At 34.3% G+C, this 25,082-nt stretch overlaps 1 protein-coding gene across 1 annotated transcript in view; it reads left to right on the top strand.

The window, feature by feature from the left end:
• LOC18104132 (glycine-rich cell wall structural protein 1.8) overlaps positions 1 to 23,448 on the top strand; it is a 32,333-nt gene extending 8,885 nt beyond the window's left edge. Inside the window, exon 6 of the mRNA XM_052446509.1 lies at positions 22,850 to 23,448. Coding sequence (XP_052302469.1) covers positions 22,850 to 23,448 — 599 coding nt within the window. The remainder of the gene's footprint in view (positions 1 to 22,849) is intronic.
• The last annotated feature ends 1,634 nt before the right edge of the window (positions 23,449 to 25,082 follow it).

The following is a 25,082-nucleotide window of genomic DNA, read 5'->3' as shown; positions in this document are numbered from 1 at the left end:
TACCCTTATTAAATTTGTCTCAAGCAAATAAAACATTAAAAAAATCCTTTAGACGCAATATAGAAGCCGCAAGGAGATCTATATTAATTTATAAAAAAATATATAAATTAATTTATGGACCGGACTACTCGTGGTAAAAAAATACAATAAAATTAATTTATAAATTCGGAACCCAGCTATTTGTGGACCGGACCTCTTAGTTTTGGGCTGCTGCATAAACTTCGATTCGATTTGACTATTGAAAGGTTTAAAGCTTACAGGTTTAGCTGGCAACATGAGTGTCTTTGTGTTTGATATTATTATTATTATTTTTATTATTTTTATTTAAAGTATTTTTTATTTAAAAATATATTAAAATAAATTTTTATTTTTAAAATTTATTTTTAATATATCAAAAAAATATAAAAACATTAAAAAAATAACTGGAAGAAAAAAAATTCAAATTTTTTTAAAGCAAAAATAAAAGATGCCAATTGTATGACCTTCACATAACAATGAAATGATATAATTTTTGCATATAGGTTTTTTTTTTATATAAAAAAAACCTAACTTGGTTTTAAATGCCAAATAAGTATATTGTTAAGATCTTGTATTTTTTAAATACTATATTTATCTTATTTTATTTATTAAGGATAGAATTATATTTTTAGTTTAACATATATATAATCTTTTTGTATTTAGATTAAAACAAATTAACGAGAACTTTGGCTTTTTTTTCTTTTATGTTTATATTTTTTTATGTTAATTTGGATTACTTTAACAGTATTGAATGCTAAGGAGATAAAATTATCAAGTTTGTAGGAGTTTCTTTTAGATTTGATAATAATCCTTTTTGACTAGAGAATATATTGTTTTGTTTCGACTCTTTCCTTCGTTGATTATCATGTTTCTATTAGAGTAAACATGGGCAGTAATCTTGCTTTTATCTACGAAATTATAAGGCTATATAATAGTTAGAGTTTGTTGAATTCAATAATGAGTCATTCTCCCAGATTAAATATACTGCTTCGTTTAAGTTTTTTATTTCACGAAAAAATTATGAAATTTAATTATATATTAAAAGCCAAAGATTAAGATTATTCATTTAGTAGAAAAAGAGATGACATTTTTTTTCTTAAAAAAGGATATATATATATATATATATATATATATATATATATATATATATTGAATATTTATCACTCTATACTTGCGTCATTTATACTATTTTTTTTTGTTCTTATCTTTATTCTTTTGTAATTTATTTTGTAAGTTTTGTTCTTTACACTCTTTTTCGAAAAAAATATTATACAAAGATTAAGAAAATGATGTTTCACTATAGCAATTGCAACATTGTTTTATTTTTCTGCTACATTAATAATTAGTTTAGGATCTTACAAGTTTTTATTAACGCATATTATCTTTATTATATTTAAGCATCAACTTTTTGATTCACGGTTATATTTCTTACTTGATGTTAGAAAAAGCGTTAATAATACCTACACATTAATTCTTTTGTCTTAGAAAAATAATAATTCAATCCACAACAAGGAGAGTTGAATAGACGCGATAACGCTTTTTTTTTTTTCGCATTTATTCCCATAGATGGTTCTCAATGTATTTAATTAAATGCATGCATAGACTTTTTTTTTATTTTTAATTAGAATTAAAAGAAATACATTTGAAAAGCTTGTATATTTAGTTTTTTTACTAAAAAGATTATCCAACCCGCGACGAAGGGCATGAAAAATAATAATTGTACGGTGTTTTTTTATATCCATGATAAAATGTATGGAAAATAATCAATAAAAATCTACACGGTGATTTTATTTATCTTTAAGAATTGTCATCCTAGTTGGTTTTGAGGATCACATGAATTAAAAGCTATATTCATATAGTTGATACTGAAATTTCATATATACGAGATGAAATGCCCGCGCGCTACCGCGGGCTTATAAAATAAATGTACTTGATAGTGTTATAATTGTGAACCAACGCTAGATAAATAATAGAAATTAAAGGTATGAAGGAACAAATATTTCATGATGAAAAAAAAAAGTTGTGTTGGTGATCAAAAACTTAGAGACTGAACAAAATAATTTTTAGCAATTTACAATGTTTTGTGAGGAAAGATACAGTGCTTTCGCCACATGATTTAGTTTTTCAGTTAATAAAAAGAAAAACAATTACAAAGCTAAATTCTCCACCAACTTAATATTAAAAAAAAACCAACAAAGATAATTTTGGAAGGAAAAAAACCCATGAGAAAAAACGTTGTAGCAATTGACAATGTTTTGTGAGGAAAACTATAGCGCTTTTCCCAATAAAATAAAATAAAAAACCATTTAGAGAAATATTGTAGCAGTCCACAGTGTTTTGTGAGAAAAACTACAACGTTTTCCTCATATGATTTACCTTTATTGTAATTATAATTCTTAACAAACTCAATATTAAAAAAAAAATCGACAAAGATAATTTTGAAAAAAATAAAATAAAAATCATATGGGAAAACACTGCAACAATTCACAGTGTTTTAAAGAAAATAAAATTACAAAGCTAAATTCTTAATCAGCTCAATATTAAAAAAAAATCGACAAAGACAATTTTAAGAAAAAAAATAACAAAAAAAAGGAAAAAAAATCATGTTGGAAACACTGTAGTAATTCACAGTGTTTTGTGATGAAAGCTACAATACTTCCCCACATGATTTAGCCTTATTTGTAATGACTTGTAATTGTAATTCACAAACAACTCAATATTAAAAAAATAAAATTGAAAAAGATAATTTGAAAAAAATTATAACAAAAAAAACCATGCGGAGAGACACTGTAGCAATCCATAATGTTTTATGAGCAAAGCTACAATGCTTTCCCTATGTGATTAAGCTTTATTACAAAGTTAAATTCTAAACAACTCAATATTAAAAAAAATAAAATCGACGAAGATAATTTTGAAAAAAAATATCACAAAAAAAGAAAACACAAAAGAAACTGGAAAAAAACCATGTGAGGAAAAACTTGTATTTACTTGTAATTGCAATTCTTAACCAGCTTAATATTTAAAAAATAAAATTGACAAAGATAATTTTAGGGAAAAACATAACAAAAACAGAAAAAAACCATGTGGCAATCAACAGTAACTTTCGAAGAAAGTTACAGTGCTTTCCTCGCATATTGTAACTGTAATTTTTAACCAGCTTAATATTAAAAAAATAAAATAAAAAAAGATAATTTCAGAGAAAATCGTAAAAAAACCATGTGGAGAAACACTGTAGCAATCAACAATGTTTTAAAGAAAAAAAATTACAAAACTAAATTCTCAATCAGCTCAATATTAAAAAACAATCGACAAATATAATTTTGAAAAATAAAGAAATAAAATAGAAAAACTATGTGGAAAAATATTGCAGCAATCCACAATATTTTAAAGAAAAAAATTACAAAGCAAAAATTTTAACCAGGTCAATATTTAAAAAGTAAAATCAACAAAAATAATTTTGGAAAAAAAAAAGAAATAAAAAAAAAGAAAAAATAGGAAAGTTGAAAAAAAAAAGTAATTTTGAAAAAAAAGAAAAAAGGAAAAGTTAGCAAAAAAAGAAGGGGGGGAGAATCACGGTGGATTACTGTTGTAATTCATAGTGATTTAGGTATGGGGAAACAATGATTCCCCCACACCATTTAGATATTGTTAATATATAAAATGCCTTGTAAGGTTCAAATACAAGGAAGGTTTATTTTTTATTTTATTTAAAGCATAGTCACTGCTTCGATGTTCAAATTACAAAAAGAGACATGAACTTGTTTGAGTGAAATATAACATGTACTTAATATGTTTACATGTTGCAAAAAGCTATATTCTTATTTTTATTCTACGTTAAAAATTAATTTAAAATTTTATATGTTTTTATTAACACATATGATCTTTACTATATTTAAGCATTCTTTTGCATAGATGGTTCTCAATTATTTAATTAAATGAAGGAATAGATTTTTTTTATTTTTAATTAGAATAAAAAAAATACATTTGAAAAGCTTGTATATTTAGTTTTTTTACCAAAATTACAAAAAGAAACATGTACTTGTTTGAGTGAAATATAATATGTACTTAATATTACCTTGAAGATAAGAATAGCCAAAGCTTAATTTATATTTAGTATTGTCAAAATTCGATCAAATTAAGCTAGAGATAAAATGGCTAAACAAGTACTAAAAGAAGTTACAAACACCATCTTTTTTGTTTTATTATTTTTTTTTGAAAAAGGTTAAGTTGTATAAAATTCATAAAATAAAATAAAGCACAAGGCTAAGGCTAATACATCAAAAATAGAAAAGAAAGCATGCAAAACGCTAATGAAATAGATGATGTTGGTGACTAGGAAATGATTCTCTCTCTCTCTCTCTGTTTTTTTTGTTTCAAGCCTCTTCGTAAATTTATAGTTTCTGGCAATTTCTAGTCTTTTTTTTTCCCATTTACTACATCATGTTGATTGGTTGTGGGTATGAAGGCATGACTAATTTAATTTCTTTTCTTTTCTTTCTAATAAAAGAAAAAAAATTACCATCTTGATTATATTATTTTCAAATTTTCTTGTAGGTTTTCTTTACCTTTTATTTTTTTTTATTCTTGTTTAAATTTTTATTTGTTTGGCTAGTTTAAGAATTTTATTATAAATAAAATATTCATGATGTGCCTCGTATTTAAAAATTAATGTTTTGTCATATATGAGAATAGATTAAAAAGGGAGTTAAAAATGAAAAGAAAACCTAACAAATGTAATTTTAACACTACAAATTCCTTCATATGAAAAAAAAAAAAACATGTAGGTCTCTCTAAAGCAATAACCTTGGAACTTTCAAAGGATTGACATGCTCTTTTTATGTGATTCTCATCCCCCCGCCTTTAGCTTTTTTAAACATGGACTTAGGCAATAAAATAAAATATATAAAATATATTGATTCATCAATACAATATGATCATGGAGAAATATTTAATGCGAACCTCTTGATAACGTGGTTAAGCAACCTCCAACGAAGATGATACTTCTCCAAGAAAGCCGAGAATCAGGTTTGAGAAGTTTGGCATAATAAAAACCTGTCTCAAGGCACCAACACTATTGGAATTGAAACGAATGACACCACAAGGTCAGCATTAATAAGTCAGATTTGATATTTGTCCCAGCAAAGATAATGTGTTTCATCATGCAAAACACAAGTTTATTTCATAAATTCATGTGTTCTGCTTTTCAACATACACAAAACTTATATAATGTTTCAAATAACCCTAATGGAACCCATGTGTGGACTGATTTGAGCCCACTTACAAAATTGACCCAAATAAGTAATAATAAACCAAAGAGTAAGAAGAAAATAATAAAAATTCAAAGTTAATATGAATCAGATTTGCCACCCTTAAAAAGTTCCAAATAGACTAGGAAATCTGATTTGAATGTGGAATTGATTCTGAAGTTTTATTACCTTGTTGTGCTTAGTTTTCTTGTTTAACATGGACAATTAATGAAGAAAATCTCTCTTTTATACTTGCCAATTTAGTTTCCTATCTAGACTAGGAGAATTATTAATTAATCCTTCCTAGTTTATGAAATCAGATCTGGCAGTCCCCCTAACATCCCTTGTTGTTAACTATTCTCCTAAATAATAGGTAAAATAATGATTGAAATTTTCTTGAATTTTAGGAGAGTATTTTGCTGATTTAAGTCCTTGTAGAATTAGAAAATCAATCCAAAACAAATATGATCTAATCTGATTATAACATCTTAATTAACCCAATCCAACTTTGAACCCCACGTGTCCTAAACCTATATTCATTAATAGGGACCAAACCAGACCCAAAATATACTCCAAATAAACTTTCTTTGCTGCCTAAAAACATCTCATGCATAACCTGTCCTGATCTAGTTGAATTACCCATCAAAATAATTGGGTCAAACACATCATCAATAAGAACCTCAATCTGACCGAATACATCCCTAGATAAAGACTCATCATGAAAAACCCAAGGCTGAACCATATCAACAACCAGTCTTAAACACATAACCGAATGTTTACTATAAAGAATTCAAGTACGAACCTAAACTATATCAACATTAGACTTAAAAAAAGAGAAAAGGAAAGTGATGCTTTGACCAGGCAAATCATTTAGTTGGTTCAGTAAAGGCTTTGTAATGCTAAACTATCATGTGAAGCTATTGGAATCTTCTTCCTCTTAATCAGTTTCTGCTTTGTTGGTTATCGTTTCTCAAGATCTTGATGTTATTGTAATGCTTTTGTAGCAGGGTGAGCTTCTGCTTGGTGCTCAATTTAAAAAAATAATAATTAAAATCCATGGCACGCCTTTAGTTGTTGGCAGAGGGTAATCCTATGGTTAGAAAAAAAATATCTTTATACTATTTTGGATATTTTACATGCTTGTTTGGGTATTACAATAGTTTTTGTTTTTGTCCAAGAACATAGAAAAATCTGTATGATTATTTAAATAATTTATGTTTTTTACACCTGGCTTATATATAATTATTTTTTAAATTTTAGTTTTGTAAAATTTAAAATAATATATTTATCATAACCCATTTTTGGGCTATTCCCCAAATTCACCTTTTCTCTTTCAAAAAATCTAAAAATATTCGAACTAAAAACAAAAAAAAATCTAAAAAATAATAACAGTGAGAAGAGGATGTCAGAGCGCCTAGAAAATATTTAGAAATTGGTTGAGGAGGCTCAAAAATTCAAAGATTAAAATTTGACATTATATTTTACAGATGAAGAGCCCTGTTGACAAAAAAAAATTCAATTTGAGGAAAAAAAGTCCAAAATCAGATGTTTATGGACTCAATTAAATTTTATTGGAGGTTTAATTGAATTTATATAGGGATTTATTACAAGAAAAATTGATTTTTAAGTCAATTTAGGCTTTAATTGGAAGAAATTAAGGTTCTGGGGTCAAAGTACAATTTTAAGAGTTGATTTGGTCAAATCAAGGGTTTAATTGAATAGATATTGAAGTTTGATGGCTAATTAGGGACTTGATTTAAGAAATCCAAAACCAATGACCAAATTGAAAAAGGTGCGTAAATAAATAAACTGAAAGTAACCAAATCAGGGGTCAAATTGAAGAATTTGAAAGTTTATTGATCAATTAAAGGTCAAATTGCATAAATCCAAAACCAAGGACCAAAGGAAAAAATGCGCCGAAATCTAGGGTTTAAATTGAAGTTCTTCATGGGTAAAATTGAACAAAATTGAAAGTTTGAGGCCAATCAGGGGTGTAGAAAGAAATAAATCACAAATTGAAGGACTAAATCGTAAGATACTATTCATCTTCTTCTCCTGCAAGGTTGGTTGGGTGGCTCTGCCAGAATTTCAATGGCAAGATGATAATAGAACTCTGCGCTAAATGAAAAATCAAGCATTCCAACTCTTCGCCGTATAGACCAAAGATGAATGATGCGGTAGAAGTTGCTAATAAGAATGTCAAAAAGATTATTCAGAAGATGGTAGTCACCTATAAGGATTGACATGAGATGTTGCCATTTTCCCTTCACACGTACCGCACCGCAATCCAAACCTCAATAAGAGCCACCCTGTATACATTGGTATATGGAATAGAGGCGGTGATGCCTTTAGAAGTTGAAATCCCCTCATTAAGAGTATTGATAGACTCTGAGCTAGAAGATGTAGAGTGAGTAAAAGTTAGATATGAAAAGTTGAATCTGATAAGTGAAAAGAGGATATCGCTGCAATCTGCCATCATCAACTATACCAAAGAAGAATGGCCAAATCATATGATAAGAAGGTTCGACTTTGAGGATTCCACGAAGGAGATCTTGTACTGAAGAAAGTATTGCCTTTACCAGGAGAAGATCAGAGTAAATGGGCACCGGACTATGAGGGCCTTTACATGGTGAAGAAAGCATTATCGGGAGGAGCTTTGCTATTATCTAGAATGGATGGAGAAGACCTAGTTAGGCCAGTGAATTCTGACTCTGTAAGGAAATATTACGCTTGATGTATTCCGTAATTTCCCAATCAATAAAATAAAGTTCGGCCATGAATTCTCTCTGAAAAGCACCTTTTCTTCATAAAACGCATGATCTCATACTTAAATAAACTTTTTTCTTACGTATGACTAAGGAAATGACTCCATCAATTGGAGGGAACCAAACCAATTTTAAAACTGACAGGTATTGCACACCACACTAGGGCAAAAAGTGCACATAGGGGTCCATAGTGAACTAAAGCCCAAAGGGGTATCATCATAAAAACTTCTAAAAAAGCATCTTTTATGAGAATTGCTAATTGCATTGAAAGTTTTAGTTTTCATGAACAAAACCAAATCTTTTGAGTTTTCCTTTTTAAAATAATAATAAAAGACAATACTCAATAGAGCAAGAAAGGGCCCCAAAAGGAACCAGAGATCTCTTCACCAAAAGGATAGGAAGTATAACACGTGGAGCATATTCCGTTTCAAGAGGACGAGTCGGACAAACAAATGAAAACAGGAGCTCAATAAGTCTACAACAGAAAGGGGGACCTATGTTTCCAAAATAGGTAACAAAAAAACATGCATGCTATATTGTTATAACACTAACCTAGCAGGAGAAGATGTGACGAAAGCCAAAATAGTTCCAAGTTTTTGGAAAAAACCGCTGAGGTATAAAATCTCAGGTCAACGAAACTACAAAAAAGGATAGGAATTGTGAACCAGCACTGCTTCATTTTCTGAGGTAAGATGTTTTCTTTTGAAGTTTGAGATGAGCAGTTCACCCGATATTGAGACCGTTTCTTAGAAAAGCGTGGAGTTTTCTAAGAATTTTAAGATGGGCAGGTCACCCGATATTGAGACCATTTCTTAGAAAAGCATGGAGTTTTCTAAGAATTTTAGGATGGGCTGGTCATCGGATATTGAAACCGTTTCTTAGAAAAACATGGAGTTTTCTAAGAATTTTAAAGATGGGCCGGTCATCTGATATTGAGACCGTTTCTTAGAAAAGCGTGGAGTTTTTTAAGAATCTTAAGATGGGCAGGTCACCCGATATTGAGACCATTCCTTAGAAAAGCGTGGAGTTTTCTATGAATTTTAGGATGGGGCGGTCACTCGATATTGAAACCGTTTCTTAAAAAAGCGTGGAGTTTTCTAAGAATTTTTAAGATGGGCCGGTCACCTGATATTGAGACCGTTTCTTAGAAAAGCGTGGAGTTTTCTAAGAATCTTAAGATGGGCAGGTCACCCGATATTGAGATCATTCATTAGAAAAGCATGGAGTTTTCTAAGAATTTTAAGATGGGCCAGTCTCTTGATATTGAGACCGTTTCTTAGAAAAGCGTGAAGTTTTCTAAGAATCTTAAGATGGGCAGGTCACCCGATATTGAGACCATTTCTTAGAAAAGCGTGGAGTTTTCTAAGAATTTTAGGATGGGTCGGTTACCTGATATTGAAACTGTTTCTTAAAAAAACGTGGAGTTTTTTAAGAATTTTAAGATGGGCCGGTCACCCGATATTGAGACCGTTTCTTAGAAAAGCATGGAGTTTTCTAAGAATCTTAAGATAGGCAGGTCACCCGATATTGAGACCTTTTCTTAGAAAAGCGTGGAGTTTTCTAAGAATTTTAAGATGAGCCGGTCATCTGATATTGAGACCGTTTCTTAGAAAAGCGTGGAGTTTTTTAAGAATCTTAAGATGGGCGGTCACTCGATTTTGAGACCGTTTCTTAGAAAAGCGTGGAGTTTTCTAAGAATCTTAAGATGGGCCGGTCACTCGATATTGAGACCGTTTCTTAGAAAAGCGTGGAGTTTTCTAAGAATTTTAAGAGGGGCTAGTCACCCGATATTGAGACCGTTTCTTAGAAAAGCGTTGAGTTTTCTAAGAATTTTAAGATAGGCAGGTCACCTGATATTGAAACAATTTCTTAGAAAAGCGTGAGTTTTCTAAGAATTTTAGGATGAGCAGGTCACCTGATAATTGGACCATTTAAAAAAAAAAGTTGAGTTTTTCTAGAAATCTTAAGATAGGCAGGTTTCCTGATAGGGAGACTATTGTTTAGAAAAAGCACTGAGTTTTAGCATGATTAGACAATTTATCTTTACAACACTTACTACGCGAAGCACTTGACAAGTTTTGCTTTGTAAGCATTGTAAAGAGAGGGCAATTGTTGTTACTCATTTTTGTACTCTACGTGCTGGAGATGGTGTATACCTCTTTTGAACTAAGTGTAGGAGTTTAACTCATGTTTGTTGGAAGATTGACAAAAGCAGAAAAATAAATATTTTTTTGAAACCCTGTTTGAGCTGTTTTCTGCTCTCTTTATCCTTCCCCTTTGCTGCCAAAATCGTCAGGTTTTTTAGACTGACTAGGGGTCTTCATAATGCTAAATTCGTTCTTTCGTTATCTTGTTTTAAAGGTTGGATAAATCCCTCAAAATTTGCACTAAAAAAACTGATTCTGCTGCTGTTGCAATTTTTTGTTTGAACTTAGGCTCTGATTTTGACTTGGTTTCGTACGATATCTGACCATCCTAGCTATTTGCTATCATTCATGACATGTCGAAGAATTGACCTACACCTTTATTGGGTCATAGGGGTCACTGTTCTTAGGGCAGACTCTCAGTCAGATTTGGATGCTCGACATTGTCAGATCAAGAAAACCTTTTTGACCAACCAGATCCCTGCCAGATTCTGTTATCTAAAACGATTTTATCTCACTTTGAATCCTTTATCAAATTTGTAGTTCGAGACACGTAGATGAATTTAGGCTTTTGAATTGATTGATTTTGATATCAGAAGCTCAAGATATTCATGTTTGAAATCTAGCGTGAAAACATAGAATCCTGCCGCGAGAAGGTTTCTAGCCGAGTTTGGTTTCAATTCTGTTATTCAAAACGAATTTATCTCACTTCGAATCCTTCATCAAAGTTGTAGTCTGGGACACGTAGATGAATTTGGGCTTTTGAATCGCTTGATTTCAATATCAGAAGCTCAAAATATTCCCATATGAATATCTAGTGTGAAAGCAGGGATTCTTGCTGCGAGAAGGATTTTTGCCCATGTTTGCGGGCCTGATTCGAGGGATTTTTTTTGGACCAAGGACTGAATTGAAAAGTGCTAAAATGAGAGATTTAATTGAAGAAGGATATTGGAAGCTGGAGAGGGGGCTGGGTGATCATAAATGACGGGATTTCTACCACACCGAATAAGGAAAATCACGTTTTTGTGCAGCTATAATTCATAGGAAACAACAGCTTTTGACAGCTGCAAAATGCCATAAAGAGAAGAACCTCACCATCATCTAATGGCTGGGATTTTATCCTTAACATAGATGGCTGGGATGATGTGTTAATGTTGGAAAGAAATCACTAGAATCAGCACATAATCAATGAGAATATTGTAGTTTCCTCATTTTAATTATTTGGCTGAAAATCAGCTGGGATTTGCATCCTAGATTAATGCATTGAATCTTTCCTAATAAGAGCTGTGTATATACTATATATACGCTGCCTCTGCTGACCTAAGAATAGAAAAAAAGGAGGATGAAAAAAAGAGAGAAAGAGGACAGAAAAGGGGACGGAAAAAAAGGAGAAAAAAAAGACAGAAAAGAGGAGAAAAACGGGAGAGACAGAGAAGACCAAAATAGAGAGAGGAGAAAGGAAAGAGAAGGAGTCTTTCTGTGGTCACCAGAGGCGAGAATGCAGAAGCTTTGCCCATCGGCTGGTACGTCATCTTTGGCATTCAGAACAAGCAGGATTCGCAGGTATAAGTTTTAGTTTCTCCTTCCTTGCAATATTTCAAAGCTGGTGTCTGCTGATTGTTCTTTCAAAAAACCTGTTTCTGCTCTTGTCTGGGACGTACGTTTTTTCTGTTTTGTCAACAAGTTGTACGCTTGCTCATTTGTTTTTTCATACATGTTGAGTTTAGATAGTTTGTCTATATTAGAGTTATGCGTCTCTTCCTTCTCCCTTTTTTTTTTGTAAGAGACTGTGAGGCTTAAAGGCCTTCACCACCTCTAGTCCCCTTTGTCCGGTACCTCTCGGGCTTATAATGCTGCATAAGAGAAGTTCTGTTTCTAAACAAAGCTTTGGCCAAAGGAGAAAGTAGAATGTTCCGTGGAGAAAGTAAAAGGCATGAGAAGAGTCCCTTTACAGTCAAGGTAGTCTTTTGGCAGACTTTTGGTTCACGTTTTCATTTATGTTATTTTCTTTTGAAAACAAGAGAGAGATGGCCTTTGGTTTGTGTTGTTAGTTTTTAATTGTTTAATATAAGGGTGCTGCTCAAGTCTTTTCTTTATGCGTGAAACAAGCGTGGCAGTATTAAAAGATTGAAAAAAGGAATTGGTGAGTTATGGTTCCTGTTATGGTTTCGGTCTCCGAATCTTAGTCTTCTGGTGCATAAGGATTTTTTTCATAGGATTTGGGTTTAAGTGGACCGACTGAATCTTATGTGAGTAAAATTTAGCTTTGGAAAATTTATTTTTATATATATCAGTGTTTTGAGTTTTTTTTTACAAATTTTGGAATGGATGTGTATGGTTTTTTTAACCGACTGACTCTCATGTTTTTCGTGTTTTTGACCAGAAAAAATGTTCTTGTGTATTGCATACGGTCAATACCCTAACATGTTTTGAACGTTCTTTTTTTATATAAAAAAAATATATTGGAAGTTTTCGAAAATGTGTCTTCGCATGGATTTTTTAAACACAACAAAATTATTTTTTTACATTTCTGGATTTTACAACATGTTTGTAAAACTCCAAAGGGTATTGGCCAATATTTCAAAAAATTATAAAAATCTTATTTTGTCAGGAATTCATCTATTATTCACCGTTAATGTTTGGTTAAAGAAATCCCAAAGGAATGAATATCCAAAATATTATTGGGAATAACTGGTTATTATTCACTGTTAATATTTGGATAAAGAAACCCTAAGTGATTATAATCAATGACATTTCTATTTTTTTTACTCCATGGTTTACGAGCCGTGAGAGTATGAAACACTAAGGCAAAAATAGACTTTTAAAGCGCCCTGAATTTCCTTAGATTTTTAAATTTTTGTCCCTCCTCCTTGTGATTTACGAGTCGCAAACTCTTGAAATACTAAGGGAAAAATAAGCTTTTAAAGCACATGGAATCTCCTTGGATTTTTATCTTAATAAGTTTAGTGTGAATCAAACACAGATTTCAAGAGATCTGCATTGGTTCTCCTTGGTACTTTGTAGACACATCTAAGGGTGTGATCCACATTGACCAAGGGTTCTTTCTTTTTAGACTTTCAGTTCGAGTTTGTTCAACATAGCAAAATGTATCATAGGAAAACTGATGGGATTAGAAAACACCAACACCATAGCAATTATAAGGTAAACCAAACACCAAGCAGCTTACCTTAGGTAGGGCGTACTAGGGGTGCTAATACCTTCTCTTTACGCAACCAGTCACTTGCCTTAGAATCTCTGAAAGACCAGTTAGGGTTCTTAGTGACCATAATACTAGGTGGCGACTCTCTTTATCCACAAATAAACAAAACGACCCAGAAATCAATTGAGGGCCGCCGCGATGCCAAGCTCCGCCGCGAGGGTGCGACAATGTATTTCCTCATTTGCTCATACGCTTTAATTTTGTACATATTTGTTTGCATTGTAAAATTGCTTAATGCATCATTCACATTTTAAGGGAATTTATACCGAAAAACTTTAATTAGGTGAGGGACTAGCAGCTTACCTTACGACTTTTAGTCAAGGTTTACGTTTGTGTAAACCTCAACTCTTCGTTGAGAGCTTAAACTGATAATGATTGGTGCACATGCCATCCCATTACCTGTTGAGCCCCTATATTGCCTTCACAAGGGTGATCACTGGGACAGCAAGAGACCCTTTTGAGACCAGGTAAAAAGCCACCCATCCTGTAATGGCCCAAAACCTATCGCTAGAGTATGAACTCCCTAATATGCATGTATATACATTTGCATCCATATGCATACATCCATTCATTTGTAAATAACATACATACATACAACAGGTTGAAATATAGGTCCCCAATGAGTCTACAACACCCGACTTCGAGCGAGAAACATGGAAGATGAAGAACGCGCTCACCGTGATGCCTATTTTCAAGAAGAGTTGGAGTCTCTGAAGACAAGCGTAGCTCACCTTACTAGCTTACTCGAGCAAACTTTGAGAAATGCCTCTGGTGAAGGTCCTTCTAACCGACCGGTCACTTTTAATCAGGCTCCAACAACAGCTCAACCCGAAGAAATAATGAGTGAACATGGTCAAGAGCCTCAACATAATCCAGCATTTGTGCAGTCAACGACACCTGCACCAGCCCCGGCAGTCATAGATGCATTTGCTAACGAGTCCCACCAGGCCAAGTCATCTGATGGCCTTAATCAAGAAAAGATAGCGACACTGGAAGCCAGAATCAAATTCATTGAAGGGGTAAACTTATATGATCCAGTACGGGCAGCGGAGATGTGTCTAGTCCCAAATGTGGTTGTCCCGAAGAAGTTTCGTGTTCCTAAGTTCATCAAATATAGTGGAACACAATGCCCCATGACTCACCTCAAGTCCTATTGCAATAAAATGGCAGAAGTAGTGCATGATGAAAAACTACTGATGCATTTTTTTCAGGATAGCTTAAGTGGGTCAGCATTGAGCTAGTACATGAGATTGGACAACACAAAGATCCGGAGATGAAAAGATCTTGTGGAGGCTTTTGTCAAGCAATACAAGTACAACATGAACATTGCTCTCGATAGAACTAGCTTGTCCAATCTAGGGAAAAAGGACAAAGAAAGCATAAGGGAATATGCTCAAAGATGGCGAGAATCAGTTGCTCAAGTCCATCCTCCACTTTTGAACAAAGAGATGGTCACTTTATTTGCCGACACACTCAAAGCGCCATATTACGAGCATGTGATGGGTAGTTCGGCTCAACAATTCACTGACGTTGTGGTAGTGTGCGAACGCATAGAGCAAGGCGTCAAGAGTGGTAGAATTTCTGCACCCACCGAAAAAAAGGCTTCGAAAGGAAGGAGGTCAACCATGTTGAAGATGGCTACAAGGGTAGGAAAAACTCATCCCAAAACTACCACACTCCGTCCCAAATTGCCAACATCAAAAAACCTGAGCCTTTTCAAGCCAAAAGCCAAATTGAAAATTACCAAAGGGTCCAAGAACAACTACCTCCATTACCGTTACCCCTAAATGCGATGTACCAGAAGTTATTAAGCATCAGGCATGTAGCTCCCGAACCTCTGACGCCGGTGCAGCCACCTTACCCTAGCTGGTACAAGCCAGAGCTCACTTGCGCATACTATGCTGGTGTTGCTGGACATAGTATCCATACTTGCAACGCCTTCAAGAGAAAACTTTTGCAATTAATCAAGGCAGGGTGGATAGAATTGGAAGACACTTCTAATGTGAACACGAACCCTCTATCTAATCATGCTTGAAATGGTAGATCATAAATGCACTAGCGGTGGAATGTCCGGGAAATCTGAAAGCACCGATGATTTAGGTAGGGTGCGAAAAAGGTAGCATAAATTTTGAAGGTCTCGAATTTCGACCATAGTTTTTGTCCATATCGTCAATGAGTCCTCTACAAGAGCTGTTGTGGGGAAGCTAGCCTAAAAAGGGATTTGCCAAAATGAAAGGATGAAGCATGCCTTATTATTGTCTTTTGTTTGATCATGTCAGTTTTAACTTGTTTCAGTCTTATTGGTAATTTGGGCTCATAATACCACAAGACTTTCTCTGTCAAATGAGCCTTTCTTGTTAAATAAGACCATGTGTTTTCCTGTGTTCTCATAACGTACCTTTATTTTTGTTGTCATTTCATGCAAATAACACACTAAGCATAACCTTTACCCACGAAACCACTTACGTGTTTCACTTTTTCCCTCCAATTATGCATGATTTCACATGTTCATAAAGTTTTTTTTTTGGAATTCAAAGTTTTTGATATGAGACAGAAATCATATTGGTATTTGTCTAAACAAACAAGTTCTGAAAATTCAAGCGATTCCTTAGAAAGGTAATCATACACCTAGAAAACAAAAAAAAAAAACAAACAACAAAAACACCATGATGTGACTCCAAAGCTGAGTTTTATCTGAATGAATAATGAGAAATCACTTTGCATACTCGCATGAAAGCAAGGCTTACCGATCCTAAATGCAGGAGTTTGGAATGAAGAAAGGCCATCTTTGATAATCTTTTCACGAGGCTAAAATATATCCTTTGCAGTCCTCTTTTGAGCCTAATAAAGTTTTTTTTAGGAATAACCTTGGCTAGGATCACACCCCACACTGGGGGCAAGTGCGAGAAGAAGAAAAAAACAATGATTAAAAGTGCCCAAGCAACACTGGGGGGCATAAAAGAAAATTCTCAACCATCGAAAGTGCCAAAACAAAGCTGAGGACATGAAGAAAAATCCAAAAGATCCAAAAATTCAGAGCATAAAAAAAAATCCAATACAATGATACTCAAAACCAATTAAAAAAAAAACAAAAACAAAGAGAAAGAGCCTAAGCCCAACACTAGGGGGCACGATAGACCATTTTGGAAAGATATTCCAAAGACAAAAGGTCAGGAAACAAGCACAAGTGATCCTTAGACTTGAAATCTCTTAAACACCTTTTGAGCTTGTAAATATCCTTTTTCTTCATAACCAATAGCCCAAGCCTACATTACGCGTTTAATCAAGCCCTTTCTGATCAAAGACAAGCAATCTGGATCGGTAGGCGATGCTTTCTCATGCGAACCAAGCTCTATTATCCATACAAATAAAATGAATGCTTTAAAGACTGGTTCATTGAAACTCTCATATTAAATCTTGAACCATTTTGACCAACCAAATGTCACTTCATATTTTCACCAAAATCAAGACAAAAGGTTCATCACTTCTGAAAACCTCTCCATATGAATCACTTGAATTTCTTCAGAATGAGTTTGCTTTGAATCGATGTCAAAATGATTTTTGTGTCTGGAATAGCTTTGAAATTCCAAAACAAATCTGCATGATAACAACTCATTGTCAAACCTTCCTTCACATAGCCTCATCCCTAAACTCAAATTGAATACTTGGGGGTATGATCAAGCTGGGGGGCAATAAAAAACTTCTGGTAGGGCTGGCTCCATGATTACCTTCCTAAGAAAACTGTCGGGCAAAATTGGCAACCCTTGAGATAAAGGGATGGAGGACAAAGAAGTATGACGATATCAAGTCCTTCCTAGAGGTCAAGATCACAAGAGATGACTCGAGTAAGCAAGAGCGAAAAAGCCATCGAAGTCTACTGCCAACACTCCAACTTTTGAAAAAAGAAAGACACCATGAAGAAATGGAGACCTATATTTCTCAGGTAAGTATACATGCATATTGATCATAATGCATTGCTTTCAACATTGACAGATCGATGTTTCATCATCACTTTTGGGTAGTGCGTTTTTTAACCATACCTCATTTGAAGAGCGCTTTTGTGCCCTTACTTCCTTTTGAGTGCGCCTTTGTGCCCTCACTTCTCAGGTAATGTGTTTTCTAACCCTACCTCCTTTCGAGTGTGCCTTTGAGCCACCATCCCTTAGGTAGTGCGTTTTCTAACCCTACCTCTTTTCGAGTGCGCCTTTGAGCCCTCATTAACATTTTTCTGGGTAGGTAATCCATTACAACGCGACCAATTCTCCATGTTTTTTTGTCTGGGTAAGTCACCCATTACAATGAGGCCATTCTTTCACTTGGGTAGGTCACCCATTACAATGAGACCACTCTTTCCTTTTTCCTTGGGTAGGTCACCCATTACAATGAGACCGACATTTTTTTTCTGGGCAGGTCACCCATTACAACGCGACCAATTCTCCATGTTTTTTATCTAGGTAGATCACCCATTACAATCTTCCACTTGGATAGGTCACCCATTACAATGAGACCACTCTTTCTTTTTTTTCTTAGGTAGGTCACCCATTATAATGAGACCAACATTTTTCTGGGTAGGTCACCCATTACAACGCGATCAATTCTCTATATTTTTTATCTAGGTAGGTCACCCATTACAATGAGACCAACAATTTTTTTGAGTAGGTCACCCATTACAACGCGACCAATTCTCCATGTTTGTTTTATCTGGGCAAGTCACCCATTACAATGAGACCAATATTTTTATGGGTAGGTCACCCATTACAACGCGATCAATTCTCTATTTTTTTTTATCTGGGTAGGTCACCCATTACAATGAGACCATTCCTTCACCTGGGTAGGTCATCCATTACAATAAGACCACTCTTCCTTTTTTTTCTCTTGGGTAGGTCACCCATTACAATAAGACCATCTTTTCTCTTGGATAGTTCACCCATTACAATGAGACCATCCTTTTTCTGAGTAGGTCACCCATTACAATGAGATCATTCCTTCACCTGGGTAGGTCACCCATTACATTAATGAGACCACTCATTCTTTTTTTCCTTTTGGGAGGTCACCCATTATAATGAGACCATCCTTTTTCTGGGTAGGTCACCTATTACAACGCGACCACTCTTCTTTTTTTCCTCTTGGGTAGGTCACCCATTACAATGAGACCATCCGTTTTCTAGGTAGGTCACCCATTACAATTTTTCCATTTCAAAATCTTTCAAATTTCAAAAGAAAAATCTTTCAATTTTTAGTCTGAGTGCGTTTTCCAGCCCTCAAACAATTCATCATTTCTTGATATGGTGAGTCTGTTGTCTTTTCTTTTTCTTCTTTACAAAGCTTACTATCTAAAAGATTTTCTGTCGTAAGCATTGTAAAGAGGGGGGCAATTGTCATAACTCATTTTTGGGCTATTCCCCAAATTTACTTTTTCTCTTCTAAAAAATCTAAAAATATTCCAACTAAAAACAAAAAAAAATCTAAAAAATAATAACAGTGAGAAGAGGATGTCAGAGCGCCCAGAAAATGGCTATAAATTGGTTGAGGAGGCTCAAAAATTCAAAGATTAAAATTTGACAGTATATTTTACAGATGAAGAGCCCTGTTGACAAAGAAAAATTCAATTGGAGGAAAAAAAATCCAAAATCATATGTTTATGGACCCAATTAAATTTTATTGGATGTTTAATTGAATTTATATAGGGATTGATTACAACAAAAATTGATTTTTAAGTCAATTTAGGCTTTAATTGGAAGAAATTAAGGTTCTGGGGTCAAAGTACAATTTTTGAGAGTTGATTTGGTCAAATCAGGGGCTTAATTGAATAGATATTAAAGTTTGATGGCCAATTAGGGGCTTGATTGAAGAAATTTAAAACCAGGGACCAAATTGGAAAAAGGCGTGTAAATAAAGGGACTGAAATTGACCAAATCAGGGGTCAAATTGAAGAAATTGAAAGTTTGTTGATCAATTAAGGGTCAAATTACATAAATCCAAAACCAAGGACCAAATGGAAAAATACGCCGAAATCTGGGGTTTAAATTGAAGTTCTCCATGGGTAAAATTGAACAAATTTGAAAGTTTGAAGCCAATCAGAGGTGTAGATAGAAATAAATCACAAATTAAAGGACTAAATTGTAAGATACTATTCATCTTCTTCTCCAGCAAGGTTGGTTGGGTGGCCACCTTCCAAAGGCATTTGACGCCTCGTTTCTTCACCAAATTGGATGAAACGTACAAGCAAACGATCCTGTGATACCTGACTACACGCTAGTGTAAGCTGTTTGGGCTGATCGAGGCTGTAGAGGCAGTGGCACCGCCCTAAAGTGGCCAACCCGACCAGCCATTTTTCATGCAAAACTGACAGTTCATCATTGCTACTTTGAGCCAATGGTTGGGATGCTTTCAGGTCGAACCAGAAGAGAAAAAGTGTCCCTCTTCCACCGCCTATAAATAGATTTGATCTTAATGCTCCAGGTGTGGAGAAATTTCGGTCCAAAGACAGCAAAAAGAACAGCCTTCCTAACTCGGTTTCTGCTGCCAGCAGAACCTCTCTGTTTCTCTCTCCACCGCGGCCTCCTGCCACAACCACCACCACCACCAGTCTGTACACCTCCATATACATCAACCCAGATCTTCATAGGAGGCGGATCAACCACCGCGACTGTCACTTTCGTCAACCTCTGCAGATTTCTTCTCCTTTCTTCCTCTTCTTGCTACAACCACCGTCTGCCACTACAGCAACACCACCGTCACCTCTCAACAGTCACCACCAGCCACCGTCAGCTCAGCTACCAGAGCGCCTCCATTCAAGGTAATTCTCGTCCTTTCGTCTCTGTTTTCCCGTTTCATTCCCTTGTATGCACAACGTGCACTGTGCATGTTTCTGCAATGCAAGGCAAAATAATTACCCGGTTACTGTGCATGAGCACAATTACCGGATAATTACATTTAGCTGGTTACTGTGCATGGCATGGTAACTAGCCCGGGTTGGATCATCAGCCCAGTCCACGCGGCTGGGCTGAGTCTAACCCAATATAAGGTAGTTTGTGTTTTTATTCGAATTGGTCCCAGCCCAATTTTGTTTCGGGTCCGGCCCGTTCAAAAATTTACAAAAAAAAAATACATTTTCAAAAACATCCATGATTTTCTTACATATTTTTCTATCCATTTTAATTAATATCGGTTTGTTTTTTATATACCGTAAAAACACAAATGCGGTATTAAAATACCCGGTTTTTGTCAAAACTTAAAAAAAATATTTTTTTTTGTTTTCATGCATACGGCCAAGTCTCTCAAAGAAAAAATCACATCATATTTTTATACAACAAAAATTCAAAAATTATGTATTAGCATGCATCTAGGCTTTAATAACCAATTTATTTAAGTCACAAGAACTAGGTCAATATTTCAAAAAAACACTCAAAAAAATATTTTGTTTTCTTTTAATATCCGGGATTACGAATTTATACGTAAAACGTACTCGCGATATTAAAAAGGTAGTTTTTTTTATTTGACGTTAGCATAATTAGGTTTTTACCCGATAAGATAAGGACCTCCTTACCTACGAGGACTTTTCTTAAACCATAGACAAATAAAAAATTAGAGAACACGACAAGACCTTAGTTTTTATCAGACAATAAAACAATGCATCTTATCTTAGGTAGGACGTATTTGGAGTGCTAATACCTTCCCTTTACGCAACCAATCTCCGTACCCGATCTTTAAGACCAGTTAGAGTTCATGTGACCAAAATACTAGGTGACAACTCTCATTCTATTTTTTCTACTGATAAAAGACAAGAATTCCTTGTCTTTCTATATTTGCTGAGATAAACACTCCACACCTGATGAGGGTGGTGAACAATCGCCACGACGCCGCATATTTGTGACAATATTTTATATTTATTTATAAAGACTGTTTTTATTTATTTTACTTGTAAAAATTTATTTAATTTTAATTTTAATAAAACACTTAGTTTTTAAATTTATATTTTTTAAACCGTAACTAAAAATATTTTTTAAGGATAACATTTCTAAGGTGTCGGCAAGCTACTCTTCATCGCCGACGTGTCAGTGGGTGCACTAAATGGATAAAGAAACTGGTATTTTCAACGGCGGTAAATTAAAGCATTCATATTAATTCATGCCCAGAAGATAGAAGGAGAGAGGAATAAGGGTACGATAGAGATGGGGCCCTTTTGCCTGGTCCCACAACATTGTAGATATTTCTTCATCATCCATATCTGATCATTTTTGTCAGCACTGCTCCTCAATTCAACACGCGGTTGTTTTTTTTTCAAGTGACTTTTGTTTCGAAATATCTGGAATTAATATTTTTTTAATCTTATTATATTAAAATAATATGAAAACATGAAAAAAAAATTAATTTAAAAAAATAAAAAGATTTTAAATTATTTTAAATACAAAAATAATGAGGCTATCAAAATTGTGATCATCTATGTTACTTTTATGGCAGTGGAGTTATTCCTTTTGCTCAATTTAAAAAAAAAAATTAAAATTTATGGCAGGCCTTTAGTGGTTGGCAGAGGGTAATCATATGGTTAGAAAAAAAAATCTTTATACTATTTTGGATATTTTACGTGCTTTATGTGTGGGTATTAGTATAGTTTTTGTTTTTGTTCAATAATATAAAAAAATCTGTCTGATTATTTAAATAATTTATATTTTTTATACCCGGATCATATATAATTATTTTTTAATTTTTAGTTTTGTAAAAATTAAAATAATATATTTTTTATTTATTTTACATGCAAAAATTTATTTTATTATAATTTTAATAAAACTGTAACTAAAAATATTTTTTTAAAATTTATTTTTAAAAACTAAAATGCTACCTTAATCCAAACCCCATCCACTACTTTTCTATTATAGATTCTGATCTCTTTTTTTTTATCTCTTTCGTGGACAAGATATCAACATTACTTAAATCCCATCTATCCATATCTTCCCACAGGAGAAAATAAATTTGGCATAATAACATGGATATATGTTTAATTAAAATAAATTTGCTTCCTTCCCTTGTATGGTGCCCTGAACAGGGACCTAACAACTTTCAACATCACCTTGAGCCTTTCAGATTAGATCAAAGGCCTTTCTAAAGGAAATGATACGTTGGAGTTTATTACATTTATCATCAACACTGTCTGTAGTCTGTACACGTAGATGGACATTTTTGTGATTTCCAATTATACCATTAGTTTTATCTTCTTTTTCTGTCTGCTTCCATTTCCTTCGCTCCACTTCTGAGCCTATAAATGTGGCACTTGTTTCATTCATCACTTCATATCAAAAGCCATTTCAAAGAGAGAAAAAAGAAGAAAGAAATACACAATGGCAGGAATCATGCACAAGATTGAGGACACTCTGAACATTGGAGGCAAGAAAGATGAGCGCAAGGGTGAGACACAAGGTGGGTACAACCAACAGGATCACAGGGGCGGCGCACAAGGTCAGCGCAAGGAAGGGTTTGTTGGCCAGATGCAGGACAAGATCCTGGGCGGTGGCGGTGGCGGTGGCGGTGGCATGACGCAAGGTGGGTACAACCAACAAGAGCACAGGGGCGGCGCACAAGGTCAGCGCAAGGAAGGGTTTGTTGGCCAGATGAAGGACAAGATCCCTGGCGCTGGCGGTGGCGGAGGCGGTGGCGGTGGCATGACGCAAGGTGGGTACAATCAACAAGAGCACAGGGGCGGCGCGCAAGGTCAGCGCAAGGAAGGGTTTGTTGACAAGATCAAGGGCAAGATCCCGGGGGGTGGCGGTGCTAGTGGTGTCGGTGGCATGACGCAAGGTGGGTACAATCAACAAGATCACAGGGGCGGCGCGCAAGGTGTGCGCAAGGAAGGGTTTGTTGACAAGATCAAGGGCAAGATCCCGGGGGGTGGCGGTGCTAGTGGTGTCGGTGGCATGACGCAAGGTGGGTACAATCAACAAGATCACAGGGGCGGCGCGCAAGGTGTGCGCAAGGAAGGGTTTGTTGACAAGATCAAGGGCAAGATCCCGGGGGGTGGCGGTGCTAGTGGTGTCCGTGGTGTAGGAGGAGAGAAATAGAAGGAGGACAAGAAGAAGAATGATGATGGCCATAGCAGCAGTGACAGCGACTAAAAATCTTGCACTGCTTCCATGCATTAGGTATATACACATATATTTGTTCCCTACTAGCATGGTTTTTTGTCTTGTTTTTTCGTTAATTCTTTTCCCATTATTTTTCTTTGTCTTTGTTGCCTCTAGATCATAAACTAATTATATGTACGTAGGCCTTGTTGCATGCTCTGCTTCTTACATTATGTCAAAGTCAAAGCTCAAAAATGGTGAATCGTTTGTTACACTTTCTGTTCTTCCATGGTTTTGATTTCTAACGTACGTATCCTTCTGTCTTTGCAGGTGTGGAGGAGGTCGAGGTCCTTTCTACCAGTGTTGCAGATTATCACTAGGAAAAAAGAAAGAAAAAGAAAAAAGAAGCTGTACTGTTCAATATTTTGTATCGTGCTTGTAAGTGGTGTTGCTAGGCAGGGAAGACTGTAAACCGAAAATGATATTATAATAAGATAATAATTATTATTAACATTTATGTTTTATGTGGGTGATTTTAATTTGTTCCTGAAAGAAATTGTCAAACATATGTGAAATATACCTGCTATGGTACAGAAGCTCTAACCATATACGAGCTATACACATGTACATGCAAGATATGTTCTTCCTCCTTAAAATTGTTCTGGCAGCGACAACGGAATGAAACACATGGAAGGGCTGTAAGAAATATATGGATTATTATATTAAAGAAAATTCACCCACCATAACAAAGTTTGTCCGAACAGTTTTAAGATTTTATTTACTAGAGGTGAAACACACGCACACACCCTTCTCAACAATATATATATATATATATATATATATATATATATATATATATATATATATATATATATATATAATAAAAAATCGGACACGGTAACTCCAAGCTTGTGTTCTATGTCGAATCAATTTATTAACGCATGGTTTTTATCATCTACAAATTAATAAATCATATATTAAAAGCCAAAGATTAAGATTATTCATTTAGTAGAAAAAAAGATATTTTTTTCTTAAAAAAGGATACAATTTACTTATTGTTATTGATTTTTCTAACAACTAGGAAAGAGAGTATGGGCACTCATCAAGTATCGATTATAGCATATACACATTGACAACATAAAGCATTACAAGGCGTCATGAAAGGACCGAAGGACTATAAATACAAGTTGCAGTGTACTAAATTTTATTAGAGGGATTGATTACAACAAAAATTAATTTTTAAGTCAATTTAAGCTTTAATCGGAAAAAATTAAAGTTATGGGGTCAAAATATAATTTTTAAGAGTTGATTTGATCAAATCATGGACTTAATTGAATAGATAGATATTGAAGTTTGATGGCCAATTAGAGGCTTTGATTGAAGAAATCAAAAACCAAGGACCAAATTGGAAAAGGCGCGTAAATAAAGGGACTGAAATCGATCAAATCAGGGGTCAATTTGAAGAAGTTAAAAGTTTATTGATCAATTAAGGGTCAAATTGCATAAATCCAAAACCAAGGACCAAAGAGAAAAATGTGCCGAAATCTGGGGTTTAAATTGAAGCTCTTCATGGGTAAAATTGAACAAAATTGAAAGTTCGAAGCCAATCAGGAGTGTAGATAGAAATAAAT

Source organism: Populus trichocarpa, chromosome 13, assembly GCF_000002775.5.
Source record: "Populus trichocarpa isolate Nisqually-1 chromosome 13, P.trichocarpa_v4.1, whole genome shotgun sequence".
In the NCBI taxonomy this organism is placed as follows: Eukaryota; Viridiplantae; Streptophyta; class Magnoliopsida; order Malpighiales; family Salicaceae; genus Populus; species Populus trichocarpa.
The sequence above is the reverse complement of the archived record's forward strand: the minus strand, read 5'-3'. Positions and strand labels throughout refer to the sequence as shown.